Here is a 16,409-nt window from a genome sequence, read left to right as displayed (position 1 = left end):
ATTAAATAATTAATGCATAAATGACAATATTAAAAATGTCATTCGTAATCGTTGTGGATAGTTACATTATTGGAAGATAAAATAATTGTAGTTATTATTAACTATTATTAATAATTTTGAAAAAATATAATAATAATATATAATGATTATTCAAAAAAATGACTTAATAGATAGTTTTTTTTATTAAAATATTCCATTTTTTATTTAACCTTTCGTAATTTAAACAAATAATAGTTACATTTTGCTGTAAAATACTTATACAGATATATGAAAAATGTTATGAAGTTTGAATATGTAAATTTTCACTTTCTAAAATTTTCTAACTTAATTATTAAAATAGTCGGATTTCATCTCATTTAAATCGTTTTCACTCTTAAATAAATTTAACCCAATCCTTACACCACATTATCATGAACAAAATTGAATTAATGTACATATATTTTTAAGATGAAATGAAATCAAAATTATTGCAATGAAATAAGTAAATGAGAATTAATTCAAATTATTATTAAAAAGCTTAAATGAAGTAAAATGGAAGGAGTACAATTTAATTCATAATATATGCCTTCTGTTTTTATTTTTGTTATTTCAGTGTGTGAATCTCTCTCTCTATATATATTTAGGTTAAAATAATTGTGTAGTCGCTATAATACAAAGTTTATTTCATTTTGATCCCATAGCTGTTTGATTGTTTTCACGGTCATTTTAATATATATATATATATATATATACTAAAAGTTTACTATTATGATTTAGTCTCTAATATTATTTGAAGAGTTGGATTTAGAAAAGATTTAAAACATAGGATTTAATGACTTGTATGATAATGAAACAAAAATGAAAAAAAATCCGTAATTCGGGAACTAAAAAGTAATTTAAGTATTAAATTTTTGAACATGTGAATATTTAAGTATCCAACAAATAAGAGTGCAGGTGTTAAATTCACTATTTACTTTGTACCTACTGACCACGTGTTTTCTTTGTTCAAATACAATGTCCAAGTAGGATTACCACTAACCACATTTTTCATTCAAATTATCAAATATTTAACCTTGATATATACTTAACATTTAAATTCAAAACCATTTATTAAACTCACCATTCACATTCAACAATTTTAAATCTACAATTTATATATATATATATATAAGTATATTTTTATTTATTTTAAATTATCCTATCTCTATGTACACCCGAAAGTATATAATAGGTGTTTTGAAAAAAAGTATATAATACATAGTTGACTCAATTTTTACCTATTGTGGTATCATTCTTAATTAGAACAGATAATCTGCACTTAGGACGAAACATGTAAAGAAAATAATTCAACATTAACCAAAAACTGGAGTTACAAATAGGAAAAAAATATTAATTCATAATTTATAACAATTACTGTCTTATACTTGGATCTTAGTAGTAATAAAACATTTTTTAATAAAATAATATTCATATTAATGTATCTAAATTTTTAATAAATAATAAAGCCGAAAATTAAGATACATAAAATATATCACAAAAAACTTTTAGTCCAAATAGCATGGTATTATACCATTCATTATTAGTTTTTTTAAATGAAATTAATTAATTAGGAGTTGGTTTATTTGTCCTTCTGCAGTAGGAGGAGGTGGTGTTAGCTTGAAGAAGAGAGAGAAATAAATAATAAAAAAATAAAAAATGGAGGGAAAAGAGAGTGGCAGAGAGGGAAGGGACGAGTGAAGACAGTTGGACGCCTGGCTTAACACGAGAAAAGAGAAGTGAAGAGAAACAAAATAACCCATCAAATTAAAAAAATAAAATATTAAAAAGAAGAAGAAAGAGTCATAAAAACAGAGAAAATTAATTGAGAGAGAGAGAGAGTGTGCATCTCCATAGCCATAGAGATAGAACAGAGAGAAGAGAAGAGAAGTAGTGAAGGAGAAGAAAAGTGACACAGATAGTGTTGTAGTTGTTGCTTAGCGGTTTCTGCTCCGCTACTCTTCAAACGACGCCTTTTTTGTTTGTTTCTTTCTTCTTCGTTTTCTCTCAACAACCACCACTTCCTCTCACTCTCTCTCTCTCTTGCTGTTAAATCCACCTTCCTTCTCTCTCTCTTATCTTCTGCTGTTTGCTGCTGCATCGTTTTCTTTCATTCTAATCCTAACTGTTCAGTCAGACACAAACACATTCACTCACTTTTTTTGGCTCTTTCCCATGGAAGCACCAGAGAATTGCTCCGTCAAAGTCGCTCTTCACATTCGTCCTCTCATTGCCGATGAACGACAGCAAGGTTGCATTGAATGTGTTTCCGTCACGCCCGGGAAGCCTCAGGTACTCACTCTCTTCTTCATTCACCTCGTCTTCCTCCTTCTTTTTCCTTTTCTATTTTTATTTCCAGCTCTCTGTTTTTTTTTACTATAATAATAATCATTAGTTTTAGCTTTGTCGTTTTGCGAACGATTCATTAATTAGTGGCGTCTTCTTCTTTTTTCCGCACCCGGGTTTGCTTGATTATCATTTGGAAGATTCTTTCTTTCTTTTTATGTAAATAAAATTATTATTATTAATGACTGCATTTATGATTCCTTTCTTGTTTATTTAACATTGAAACTTGAAATTTGCTTCAATCCTTTTTTCTAGAAAAAGAAAATAACAGAAGTCCAGCTTCAGAGGTTTCTTTCACTTACAATTTGGGGTTGTGTGATTTGATAAAACTGTTGTTCGAAAGGATTACCGAGTTTTACCTTTTGTACTTTATTATGATTATTATTAGTCGTGGGATAAGTGAGGCATTTTCCTCTTTCATGCTATGAGTAATTTTCACTCAGTTCGTCCTATCTGTGTATCGCTTTCTTGTTTTGCATTTTTCGTTGCTATTCTTTATCTTACTCGCGATGAAATTGATCCCTGGGACTGAAAATTTGTCATTACATATAATTTCAGTTCTGGAAATTTATATCATATTTTAAAGATATTTTAGTCAATTCACCCAAATTATAATTGGAAAATTTCCTTTTTTTTTATTAACCTGAGAACATGAAATAAAATGACTATTTCTATAGGGATATACATGTAACCTTAAGAAAAATAAAACTTGTTCTCCTGTTTGGATCACGGTCAGAAACACACTCTTTTGCTTCGAGGTACTGTGTTAAGTGAACTGAGATGAGCTTTAAATTGTGGGTATTCAATGGTGAAAGTTTACTTGCTTTGAGGATTGTGACTATAAACTCGTATTTTTCTGATATTATTTAACTGTTACGTGTCGAAAAGGTATGAGTGACCCTGAGAATCTGCACATTTCTTGTGCTTTTGGCTCCGGAGAATCTGATTATGGTATTTCAATGACCAGGTGCAGATTGGATCACATTCCTTTACATTTGATAATGTTTATGGAAATGGTGGATCTCCTTCAGTTGACATGTTTGAGGAATGCGTTGCTCCATTGGTTGAGGGTTTATTCCAAGGATACAATGCTACAGTACTTGCTTATGGTCAGGTTAGGTTCACCTTGCACGTCAAGTACTCTTAAAGTTGAGAATGATCATTCTGTTCATCTTTTGTATTTGACATACGTATTTGCCACAGACAGGATCTGGGAAAACGTATACCATGGGGACTGGCTATAATGACAATTGTCGGACTGGGTTAATTCCTCAGGTTATGAGTGCCTTATTCAACAAAGTTGAAACACTAAAGCATCAAACAGAATTTCAGTTGCGAGTCTCCTTCATTGAGGTATATCCACTATGCTATTCGGGTTTGTAAATGTAGAATGTATGTTAAAAAAGATTTTAAAAATTTGAATCCTTATATGGTGGGTTCAAATAACTTCAAATTGAGGATGTTCCATGTGAAATGCTTTTCCACACGGCAGTTTATTTTGAAGCAGTGATCCAAACATACCATTGGCTAGTTGTGCCTGTGCATTGCTTTTCATAGAATAGGAAATGTTTTCATGAATTCTTATTCTTGTCAAGTTCTTAATTATGTATTTTACTTTGAAGATTTTAAAGGAAGAGGTCAGGGACCTGTTGGATATGGTATCTTTGGGAAAATCAGACACCTCTAACTCTAATGGCCATTCTGGAAAAATAACTGTTCCTGGGAAGCCATCAATACAAATTCGTGAAACAGCAAATGGAATAATAACACTGGCAGGAATAACTGAAATTGCTGTAAGTACGTTGCGTGAGATGTCTGCATACTTGGAGCAGGGTTCTTTAAGTAGGGCAACGGGAAGTACAAATATGAACAACCAGTCCAGGTAAATGAGTTCTCAATTTTTCTTGTCTGCCTAATAAATAAATGATACTTGATGCTGTCATTTTGGGTTAGATGCTTTGGAAAATTGAAGCAGTGTCCTTACACTGCAGATACTGGCCTGGTGATATTTTAATGTTTGATGTGAAATATTACATTCTTTCATCTTAAACCTTTTCAAGCTAGCACCACTGGCACATGCTACCTTTGGCCTTTTTATAAGAACCTTTTTGGGCTGTTTTCCTCTTGTCCTTCTTATAAGACCCCCACCAAATTGTCTGCTACATTTTTTTAAATGTCCTTAATTACTTAACAGTTTTTCTTGTCAATGATAACAGTAAATGTGGTAAATTTATTACTTCAACTCTCTGGCAAGAGAATAAAGGAAGATCACTAACAAGAACATAAGCAGAGCACAACCATTAATTAGGTGGAAAAAGATAAAGGTTGATTGTTAATGCTACTACATAAGTTAACTTATTTCCATAGGTCCCGTGAAGTGGTTAAAGGGGTCCTATATATTGGGCCAGAGGTGGTAGTATATAAGCACCTGCTTTAACTCCAAATTCCAAATTGTGTTATTTGTATGAGGAAGGTGAGTTCTGAATGAAAAATCTTCCTTTATTGTAAAATCAGATGGTGTTTTCTATGTGGAATTATCTCAGTGGGAGAGCAAAGTAATTAAAGACCAACCTCTAAAAGATAGTTTTGTTTTCTTTTGTATTTCATATTTATTGATTTTTTAATATGGTTTTGGATTTCTAGTCTAATAACTTGTTGTTCCTCTATTGCTTGTACTAGTCGGTCACATGCCATTTTCACAATTACATTAGAACAAATGCACAAGCTCCATTCTGTTTCTTCCAACAATGACTCTTCAGATGAGGATATGGGTGAAGAATACCTTACAGCAAAGCTCCATTTGGTAGATCTAGCTGGATCTGAACGAGCTAAAAGAACAGGTTCTGATGGTCTTCGTTTGAAGGAAGGTTAGCAATACAGCATTGACCTGAATACCTTGTATACTTCTGTGTCAGAGACAGTGTTCCAATAATTGAAAATGATAATGACAAGGATTTATTGACTATTTTTCAATAGGCATACACATCAATAGAGGTCTTCTTTCTCTTGGTAATGTCATAAGTGCACTGGGGGATGAGAAAAAGCGAAAGGAAGGTGTGCATGTTCCTTATCGTGATAGCAAACTCACTCGACTCTTGCAGGTTAGAGATATTTTGTTGTTTGATATACTAGTTATATCTATAAACACACACACATAGGCACACCATCAATGTATGGCTTAAACATCAAGGTTTGTTCCTTTCACAATTAACCACTCCTCTCATGTGGTATGGCGCCTAATTATCTATGATTGATTCATTATGTTGTTTCCATTGGGATAGTTTTTAGAACTGGCTATACTTGTTAACCTGTCTCTTGTTTTTGCCTTTCTAAGATCATATTTTCCATACCTTTCTTTTTTTGGTGGTATGGTGCAATGCCATGAAAATTCCTTGCAATGGATTATGTATCTTAACATACATACTTTATATTTTTCAAAATTTAGCCAGAGCTTTAAGGAATCTACCTTCTGTATGAATATTTCTGGAGTCGCGACTTATTTGTAGCATTCAAGCTTTCAAGGAACTAACTACTGAATACAAAATTCAAAGTATTTGGTGTACCAAATACCTAAATTTTGGTGTTGACATTCTTTTGAGTTTACCCTTTCCATTTAAGACAGGAATTGAGAATTCTTAGTTTCTTAATGTCAGTTTCTAAGAAACTTTTGATCCAAAGTCACTGGTCCTTGTTGCAGGATTCACTTGGTGGAAACAGCAAAACTGTCATGATAGGTAATACTGCTGAAAGTTGATTCATGGCTCCGAATATTCACGTGTTTAAGCATGTTCCTGCTTTCCTTTTGTTCAATCCACTTAAACTAGGAAATATTCCTCTCTTTCAGTTAATTTTGTTTTAGTTGAAGCCAGCTTATTGTAGTAGAAATTTTATTTTATTAATGTATGAGCCAGTTAACTAATTTCAAGTTCTTTAGTAACATTTGTTTACTTCATGGTTCATGAAGACATTTGTTTTCTTTATTTTTGAGTAGGAAGTATACCACAAAACCAGATGGACTGTATTTTCATCTCTCTTATTACATTTTAAGAAAACATAATGATGCCTTTTTTTACATGCCATATATACATAATTCATGATGCAGTTTGACGGAAAAGATTCTGATGCCAGGCATTTCTGCCACTTTCATTGCTATTCAGACAAAAGCATATGCTGGCTTTGTACTCTACAAGATTAATTGAAGATATTTTTTCTTCTTTTAGACATATTGATTAGATATTTTAATGTGTATATCTAATACAGTACTGTATAGATAAATTAATAAAAATGTTTCTCTAATTAAAGTAAAACTTTTACTGCTGATAAAAAAAAGTAAAACTTTTACATGCTTTTCAATCCTAAAATGGTTCCCTTTTGCCCAGCTTGCATAAGTCCTGCTGATGTCAATGCCGAGGAAACTCTCAACACTCTCAAGTATGCAAACCGTGCTCGCAATATTCAAAATAAGCCTGTTGTAAGTTTCCACAATTCTTTGTTACTTTAAGTTCTTCTGTTCTTTGCCTCAGGAAGATAAGAAAATTCATTCTGGTCAAGTTTCATTTGCTATAATCTATATTGTTAATTTTACAGGTTAACCGAGATCTAATATCCAATGAGATGCAGCAAATGCGCCAGCAGTTGAAGTACTTGCAGGCTGAACTCTGTTCTCGGGGAGCAGGAGCAGCTTCTACTGATGAAGTGCGGGTATTTATCATAACTGAAACTTGCACTTTAAGTTAGCATGATATGTTTTTGGTTTCATATATATCTTGCTGCTCGTTTACAGGTTCTTAAGGAAAGGATTGCTTGGCTTGAGGCAACTAATGAACATCTTTACAGAGAACTTCATGAATATCGCAGTAGATGTGCTTTTGCAGAGAGATGTGAAATCGATGAACCTGCAGTATGAGAATTGGAAAATCTTTAAAATTTAAATGCATGTTGCTTTTTTTAAGTCGATTAAACACTATTTCATAATTAACTTTTTTCTTTCTTTCTCAGGATGGAAACATTTATCTCATGAAAGCTGAAGGGCTTGAGAGGCGCTTTCAGAGCTTAGATTCGTCTGACCATCCCATGGTTGGAAGTATATCTGGTAGACATTAATTAAGCTGTTTTTTTTTGTCAAAAACTGTTTTTTTTTAATTTAAGAATATATACATATAGGAATTTGAAAACTGGTAGATGGGGAGAAGGAATGAATAGCTCGTTCTCCTGCTCCATTATTTTGGAAAAGTATGTTTTCTATTTCTAGTTCCTGCTTCTAGTATAAAGGGATTTACACATTTATGGAAGTTTAGCATTCGACATACACACACGGGAGTCTTGGGGGTGAATGATACGGGATTAAGCATTGGCTTTATGCTTGGTTGCTATATTATGTGCTTGAGACGTTATGTTGTTCCCCACTATGTTTGTTTGGACTTGTTTAGTGAAGCTTTTATACGTTTGGTTCAGTCTTCAACATTTTGAAGCTCCTTTTCTTTCCCCATTTTGCAGGTGATGATTCAAGGGAAACTGATGAAGTAGAAAAAGAGTTGGAGCATGCGCTATTACAAAATACCATGGATAAAGAGATGAATGAGTTGAATAAGCGGTTGGAGCAGAAAGAGGTTTCATTTTTATAATTTGTTGAGATTGTATAAACAAGTGATAATAAATGTCTGCTTTCAAATTTATTTTTTAATCTAATTAAGCTCATTCAAGTCAGAATTCATTTTTTATTAAAAGTCAAATCTAATGAGTTGCAAACTTGTGAATCTATGTATAATATAAATATATCACTCAAGTAATCTTCTGGCTTCTATCTAGCTGTTACGAAGTCAGCACAAAATATTTCAAAATATTAGCCAAGTCAGCACCTTTCAAAAAGCAAACCAGGAAGGATTTTGGAATATGCTAGTTGTTTATTTAATTGATTCATGTCCTAAGATCACAAGGTCACAAAGAACTTTATGATTCTCCTTATGTGGGTGAACGATAGGCTTTTTTCATCATATCATTCTCTATTATGTTCAAACATAGTCATGGATTTTCAACTGAATTTCTCAATCTATCGCCCTCGCCCTTTTCTCCTTGCAGTCTGAGATGAAGCTCATTGGAGTTGATACTGAGGCACTCAAACAACACTTCGGGAAGAAAATTGTGGAACTTGAGGAGGAGAAAAGAAAAGTGCAGGTTGAACTATTTATTTTTAATTAGTTGTGTGCAGCATTCGAAGTCTATTTTTATCCCAGTGATGGATTTTGGATTAACAATGACAGGAAGAGAGGGACAGATTATGGCATGAGGTAGAGAATCTTTCTACTAATTCAGATGGGCTAGCACACAAAACCCAAGATGTTCGTGGCCAAAAGTTGAAAGCATTGGAAGCACAGGTGATTTTTTACTTGTCTTAAATGTCATTCTCGAGTCATAAGGTTGTCATTCTTGACCAAGACTTTTCATTCATTCATTTTTTTTTCAATATTGAAATATCAGATTTTAGACCTCAAGAAGAAACAAGAAAGCCAGGTGCAACTATTAAAACAAAAAGAGAAGAGTGAAGAAGCTGCAAAACGATTGCAGGCTGAGATACAGTATATCAAGGCTCAGAAGGCCAGTTTCAATTTTTTTTGAGCATATGAATTATCAAGTGTTTCTTTTTCAAATCTGACACTTGTATTCGCATACGTTGCAGGTTCAGTTGCAGCATAAAATAAAACAAGAGGCTGAACAATTTCGACAATGGAAGGCTTCTCGTGAGAAGGAGCTGCTCCAGGTGGTTTGCTTAATTTTATAAAGATGTCTGATGTCATCATAATATGTTTTATGGTTTGAAAAATGCAGAGGTGTTTTAATGTGCCTTACTATGATTTAATTTGAGACCCTATTGAGCACGCCTTTCAATATCTGTGTTTTGTCTCAAAGCATATGGCATGCTAGAATTTTGTTAAATGTTGCAATTTTCTTGTGCTTCTTAATCTCTCCCCATCAAATTATGGAATCCATGATTGCATGGCATTTGAGGACTAATGTAGATATAGGATTATTTGAGTTTTCATAATGGTTTTAAAATTGCAATATTTGTTCATGACATGGTATTAGAGTATCTATGGTCAGTAGTTTGATCCTTGTCGTCCCCATTCTTTTAAATAATATAATTGAATGTCTGGACAATTGTAGGTGGATCTTTGTTGTGAGGGGACATGGTAGATATAGAACATTAAAACCACTTGTAAGCCTTCACTGGATTACTAAAACTTTGGGGGGGGTTGGTCTTTTGATAACTGCATTTTTATTTGAGATGAAATGGCAAAAAATAGTTACTAATTCTGTGGGGGCACTATGCTTCTGTTTCATATCAAGCATGTTTATAGAGGTTAATATTCGTTTTGTTCTAGAATTTTATTATTTTCTAATGTTTATATATTAGTTATTGAAATACTTCATCAAGGAAATTGTTATAATTTTGTTTTAAGTATATACACACATCTCTCCTATCGGATTTTATTTAACACCCTTCCTTTTAAGAATCTACTGGAACCCCTTAATGTTTTATTAACATTACATTGACATTCCTTTTACATTATACTAACCCTCTTAATCGTTTGAAAGATATTACAGTGTGTGCTCTTATAATTATTGTAAACGTTTGACAAGTATGAGTAGTATTATGTATAATTCCAAAAAAAACTTTGGAGGTATCATTGCAATCTACTCTTCTAGTTTCTGTTGAAAATATTTGCTTAATATATTTTATTGAAAGTAGTCTTTAGAAAATCTTTCAGTTTTTTAGAACTATCTTTTACATAAATTTAATTATTATTTAGATTTAAGGAGTTAAGATTAAAATATTTTTAATATTTGATATTCTATTACATTTTTACTCTATATGTAGAGTTCATGAATAAAATGAATCACAAGCTTCTCTATGTAATATATCTCTTATCTCTTATATTTCCAAAATATATTTCTAAAACCCAAAAACCCCTACAGTGGTGTCAGAGTCATCATTGTTCTTACCGGACATGTAGAATGGAAGGAGAAGGAAATGGAAATTTCTTGGAAGTCACAATTCCACTCTTTGTGGTGAAAGTTATGATCTATGGCCGGCAAGAATACAAATTTATCTAGAGGGATTAGATGTATGAGAAGTTGCAGAAGTGGATTACATCATTGATCCGCTATCTGAAAATCTCACCATGTCCCGGATCAAAATGCAAAGGGAGAAAAAGGAGAAGGAAATAGAAATTTCTTGGAAGTCACAATTCCACTCTTTGATGGTGAAAGTTATGATCTATGGCCGGCAAGAATACAAATTTATCTAGAGGGGTTAGATGTATGAGAAGTTGCAGAAGAGGATTATATCATTGATCCGCTATCTGAAATCTCACCGTGTCCCAGATCAAAATGCAAAGGGAGAAAAAGGACAAAGAAGGCAAAAGCGATGTCATGTTTGTTTGATGATGTTTTACAAATGATCCTCACCAGAATCATGACCCTAAAGTCAACCAAATAAAGTTTTGATTATTTGAAAGGAGAATACAAAGGAAACAAGGATTCGAGGCATGGAAGTGTTAGATTTAATAAGGCAATTTGAGCAACAATTAAGAAATACTCAAACAAATTGTTAGGTATTATTAACAAGATAAAATTATTAAGTAAGGAGTGTCTTGATTCCAGGCTAGTTGAGAAAATTCTGGTAACGATGGTGGAGAGATACAAAACATCTATTATTTTGTTGGGAAAACTCCAAGGATCTGTTACAATTACTTTGACAAAACTGTTACATATCTTGCAAGTACAAGAACAACAAAGATTAAAGAAAGAAGATGGTGTTGTTGAAGGTATTTTACTTCAAAGTGTTGAAAGTGCTTTTGAAGTTAGGAACTACAAAAGGAGCAAATACAACCAAAACAACACGTGTTTTTCTGTCTTGTCCCTATTACAATAAATATAATCACCATTGTGTTTGTGGAGGCCAAATGTAAAAAATGTGACATGTTGTCAAATGGAACATGTAGAAAAGATATGCAAATCTCAACATTCCTAAGAAGCTCTCAAGATTGTAGAGGACAAATTAGAAGAGGAACTACTTGCAACATTATGTCTTATAACCAACAAATCTACAAAAAGGTTGACTTATAGATAGTGGTTCTATAAACCACATGACTCATGATCGATAACTTTTCAAAGAGCTCAACAAATATGATATTTCTAGAGTAAAAATTGAAAATGGAGAACAACTTATTGCGAAAGGTATAGGGACAATTGTAATTAAAATTCATCCAGGAGTCAAATTAATTTGTCTTTTATGTCCCTGAGATTAATCAAAATTTGTCAAGTGTTGCTCAAGTGTTAAAGAAAGGTTATAAGGTGTCTTTTGAAAACAAACTTTTTGTGATTAAAGATGCAAACAACCTAAAAGTATTCAAAAATTCATATGAAAGAATTTTTTTTTGCTTTTGATTTAATGAAAGAGGAGTTTACTACAAATGAAATAGATCAAAATCAAAAGAAGATGGATATCTATAGAAGAAGTTTGATGTCCAAGAGGAGAAAATAGATGAAAAACCACAATTCTAACATCCACCAAAGGTCCAAAGAATAGACAAAGAAGATGAGGTTGATAAAGAAGAAGTATAATGAAGAATAACTAACTGAATGAAGATGTGATCCCACGGAAGAAAGAGAAAGACAAGGAAGAAAAATCAAATTTGAAATTTGATAAGGCAAGGAAGAATGTTGAGAATACTTGCTCAATATTTAGGAGATCTTTCAGTTTTTTAGAAATATATTTTACATAAAGATAAAAATATATTTAATATTATTATTTAGATAGGAAGTTAAGATTAAGATATTGTTAATATTTGATTTTCTGTTACCTTTTTACTGTATACATAATGTTCATGAATAAAATAATCACAAGCTCATCTATATAATATATCTCTTATCCAAAGTCCAAAAATCCCAATAATTTATACTAGTTTGATCATGGTATTTTATTTCATACTCTAATTCTTTTATTTGTTATTGATCTTTAGAAAATTTTGTCCATTTGTATTGGTTTTGTCCTCTAAAAGTTAATCATACTGTGGTTGTACTTGAAACTTTCCGTGCTTGTGTCATATGCTTGTAATTTTAATCTTGTTTTTATTTCAAGCAGTTGAAAAAGGAGGGAAGAAAGAATGAATACGAAAGACATAAACTTGAGGCTCTAAACCATCGTCAAAAAATGGTAAGTCAAAGATCTAAAATTATATGGAAAATTGCCTTGTGATTGTTATGAAATAAGACTGAAGCGAATTGATGGTTAATTATTATTTGCAGGTTCTTCAAAGGAAGACAGAGGAAGCAACAATAGCTACAAAAAGGCTAAAAGAATTGTTGGAAGCCCGTAAATCTTCTCCTCGTGACAACTCTGGTAGAACTAAACTTGGAATTATTTTCTTTTTACTCTGTGTTTGTATTGTAGTTTCGTAACTATTTTTCTGTCTCTTTCAGTTTATTCAAATGGACATGTACATCCCGGGCTGGTAATAACCTATACTTAGCTTATATACTGTATTAAGTAATTTGTCTGCTTAAGAGTCAAGCAAGACTAGTAATAAATACACTCAAATTGGTATACTTACCCTTGAACCAACCACAAGTGAAACTTTGTCATCCTTGTGAATCCTTCGAGAAATTGATAATCTTTGTATTAGTTATAAATCAGGGGCAACAAACAAATTTATTTAAATTGTATTTATAGAAATTTGCTGTTGAATTCTTTACTCGCATAATAAAATTTGGATGCTTTTGGAGTTCCTTACTATACCCTTCAAATAAACTTTTCTGCTATTTACAATTTCAAATAAATTTGTTTTGGACAATTTTAACCTGATTTTGTATGTCCAGGTCAATGAAAAATCTCTCCAAAAGTGGCTTGATCAGGAGGTGGAGGTCATGGTTCATGTGCATGAAGTTCGTGCGGAATTTGACAAACAAAAACAAGTGTGAGTGATCACAATTTTGCCTCCTGTTTCCTTTCCAGTGCAATATGTCACACTCGCAAACTCACTTTATTTTATGATTAAATTTTGTTAGCCAAGCTGCAGTGGAAGAAGAATTGGCTTTACTAAAGCAGGATCAGTTTTCAGAGGGGCAGACTATTCCCACAGGAAAGAGCAGATATTTGAGGTAGACTTTATTTTCATACTTCAGTAAATGCACGGTGTCTTTCTGGTGCTATTTTGGAGCAATAATTGTAACTTATGTCTTTCTCTTGTTTTCTCATTTGTTTGTCAGGCTGTTATCTATGTCGCCAAATGCAAAAGTTGAGAGAATAGCTTCTCTTGAGAACATGCTGTCCATGTCTTCAGTTGCTTTGAAAGCCATGGCTTCACAACTTACTGAGGCTGAAGAAAGGGAACGCTCGTTAAACAACCGTGGTCGTTGGAACCAGCTACGCTCAATGGGAGATGCAAAGAATGTGCTTCAGTATTTGTTCAATGCTACTGCAGAAGCAAGGTGTGTATGGAATATTCTGAGAAACTAATTTAGCTTTTCTAGCTTTTTATTTGTATCCGTTGACTGGGGTGTAGAGAGTTATCAATTTCTAGCTATGAACTTTTCTCTGTATGCCAAGGGAAAAATATAAATCTTCAGCAAATGACCAGAAATCTAAGCAATTTGTCAGATGCTTTTGTTACCAGATATGATTATTTCCTTTCTATTGAGATTATCCACTTTCTGAATAGGGCATTAGCTCTATTTTTTACCTGGGTATTTTTTGGTGGGCAATATTAAATGCCAATTGTTTTTACACTTTGTTTCCTATATTCTAAGTAAACGGTAGCTAGCATCATCTTTAACAGGTGTCAATTGTTGGAAAAGAATATGGAACTTAAGGATTTGAAAGAGCAACTAAATGAGCTTGTAGCACTATTACAACAAAGTGAAGCACAAAGAAAAGAACTTGCAAAGGAGGAAAAAATAAGGGAACAAGCTGTTGCCATCACATTGAATACACCGGCATTGGTGAGCATTTATTCATTGTATCTGCAATAAATGAGTTTCTGTGGGAAAATGTTTCTGCTCCAACATTAGACAGCTACAGCTTGTCGGTAACAAGCATTTGAAATAGTTTTATGTAGGATATTCTACTTCTAATGGAGCATATGGTTTTGAATGACTGTCTAGAACTTCATAACCTTTATTTTATCGGAGGTCAAAACATGTATATCTATTATTTAGATCTTAACAAGATTAATTTGTAGCTTCTTGATCACGCAAGACATCTTTCAAATTTAACCTTTCATTCATTATATTTATACCAAGTTTCTGACTGAAATTATCAGGAAAATTCACGGTCCTTGAAACACCTTGCTGATGAAATGAGTGGTCCGTTGTCTCCAATGTCACTTCCTGCACCAAAGCAACTCAAATTCACTCCTGGCGTTGTTAATTGGTCTGTCACGGAGTCGACTACATCTTTAGACGAAGCACGAAAGGTATCCCTGCTCCATTCTGTTTTTCTGATGACGATGACGATTTTTTTTTCAATTAGTTGTAATTGTTTTATGTTCAGATGATACCCATTGGAGAGTTGTCAACAAAGAGGCTAGCTGCCATGGGACAAGCCGGAAAACTTTGGAAGTGGAAGAGAAGTCATCATCAATGGCTGCTACAGTTTAAGTGGAAGTGGCAGAAGCCCTGGAAACTCTCAGAATGGATCAAACACAGTGATGAAACAATTATGAGATCAAGGCCACGAGCACAAGCTTTAATTAATGTGATGTGATCTTGAGCTCATAGTAAGGGACGTTTATGATTCTGAATATCGACCCCGGTGTGTTTTAACACGCCTTGACACGAGGACAGTTGACTGCAGGTAATCTTCTTTACCCTGTTTCTTCACATGCTATTTTTAAAACCCAAGACTTCTTGCTAAATGTGTTTTGTAATCTTTTACGTACTACCTTAGAAAAAGTATTACATAGATTCTTTATGCGTACGAACTAACTGACATCAATAAGCAATTGGAAAAGGAAAACAAAATGAGTTAAAATTTCCTAATGTACCTCAACTTAATAAAATGAGTTTCATCCTTTAATTTCTCCCTCAGGAATCAAATGCTTTATTGAAAAGTTCTCATGAACGAAAAAGCAAATTCTGATTGGGTCTATAATTTGTTCACAACTGTCCTTAATTTTCTAGGTCGTCGTGTATGAGTTATTTATATTGCTGGCTAATGCTATTTCTCCGTAAGTATTTTAGTTATATCTCGTTTATCATATCACTTGATATTTCCAACCGATGGGGTTCAGAATATGTGGATACTGAATAGAATCAGTGTAATGCCAAAAGTATAATTAACTTCCATGATTTTTGAATGTTACATGTAATTATTTAGCTTCCTATAAGTGAAACTCGGATTGTGCTCATGCGCTGGAATTATTCTCATAAATTTGCAACATGCATGCAGGTATGATGTAAATTGGACGAGGTTCCTCGAATTTGTTTGTCAGGGTCTTTTTGGCTGAGATACAATTTCGTTGAAGTTGTCATAATTCTGTGTAGATTGTAAGTTGTAACAACAGATGGTAGGCGTAGATAGACATGGACAACATCAGAGGAAGGAATTTATAGTATATAAGTTGGTCGGATAACTCGCACTCGTGCATAAGTGTTAGGATATGTAGCTTGTGAAGTTGCCACATGTTAATTCTGTAGTTTTTTATTTTGACAAATTTTGTGAATTGTGATCAATGCAGCGTGAAAGACTGTTTTTTCTTGTACAGATGTACATATCCAGAAACTGCTTGTGTTTTTTGTCAGTTAATTGTCTTTATACTTGATACTTGATGCATTTTCAATTCATTGAGATTGAGATCTACAATTGTCTCTGGAAACGACAAATGACTGAGCTAATGAACATTACAAAGTTCGAGTTAATATATATAATTAAATATATTTATTCCTGTATTCAGTTGCTTATGTCTTCACATATATTTTACAAGGAAAACATATAGGGAAAAGTGGAGGAAAACTTGAAACTTAATTCATGATATGATGTGACTGACAAA

General features: G+C 32.9%; 1 protein-coding gene across 2 annotated transcripts; it reads left to right on the top strand.

Annotated features, from left to right (window-relative positions):
- The first annotated feature begins 1,682 nt into the window (after positions 1 to 1,682).
- LOC137808281 (kinesin-like protein KIN-4A) lies at positions 1,683 to 16,123 on the top strand. 2 transcript variants are annotated; one of them, XM_068609311.1, is made up of 26 exons: positions 1,683 to 2,307; positions 3,329 to 3,475; positions 3,565 to 3,714; positions 3,984 to 4,243; positions 5,041 to 5,228; positions 5,338 to 5,462; positions 6,059 to 6,095; positions 6,741 to 6,832; positions 6,949 to 7,062; positions 7,145 to 7,261; positions 7,360 to 7,453; positions 7,858 to 7,970; positions 8,440 to 8,535; positions 8,622 to 8,735; positions 8,839 to 8,955; positions 9,038 to 9,118; positions 12,506 to 12,577; positions 12,670 to 12,763; positions 12,844 to 12,875; positions 13,240 to 13,337; positions 13,429 to 13,521; positions 13,630 to 13,851; positions 14,199 to 14,361; positions 14,682 to 14,834; positions 14,912 to 15,214; positions 15,809 to 16,123. In XM_068609311.1, the coding sequence occupies exons 1-25, from the start codon at positions 2,191 to 2,193 to the stop codon at positions 15,122 to 15,124; spliced, it is 3,102 nt and encodes a 1,033-aa protein (XP_068465412.1). In that variant the 5' UTR covers positions 1,683 to 2,190; the 3' UTR covers positions 15,125 to 15,214; positions 15,809 to 16,123. The 2 variants fall into 2 exon arrangements, with proteins under 2 accessions (XP_068465412.1, XP_068465413.1); XM_068609312.1 differs by having other exon boundaries at positions 14,180 to 14,361.
- Positions 16,124 to 16,409: the final 286 nt, after the last annotated feature.

This window comes from Phaseolus vulgaris, chromosome 3 (genome assembly GCF_000499845.2).
Source record: "Phaseolus vulgaris cultivar G19833 chromosome 3, P. vulgaris v2.0, whole genome shotgun sequence".
Lineage (NCBI taxonomy): Eukaryota > Viridiplantae > Streptophyta > Magnoliopsida > Fabales > Fabaceae > Phaseolus > Phaseolus vulgaris.
This window is presented reverse-complemented; position numbering and strand designations above follow the sequence as displayed.

What these genes read in the sequence shown, in the direction of transcription:
- LOC137808281 (XM_068609311.1), top strand. Translation starts at nt 2,191, where the DNA reads ATGGAAGCACCAGAGAATTGCTCCGTCAAAGTCGCTCTTCACATTCGT. An exon ending in TGGTCTTCGTTTGAAGGAAG is followed by an intron (nt 5,229 to 5,337) that starts GTTAGCAATACA and finishes ATTTTTCAATAG; the next exon opens with GCATACACATCAATAGAGGT. An exon ending in TTCTCCTCGTGACAACTCTG is followed by an intron (nt 12,764 to 12,843) that starts GTAGAACTAAAC and finishes TGTCTCTTTCAG; the next exon opens with TTTATTCAAATGGACATGTA.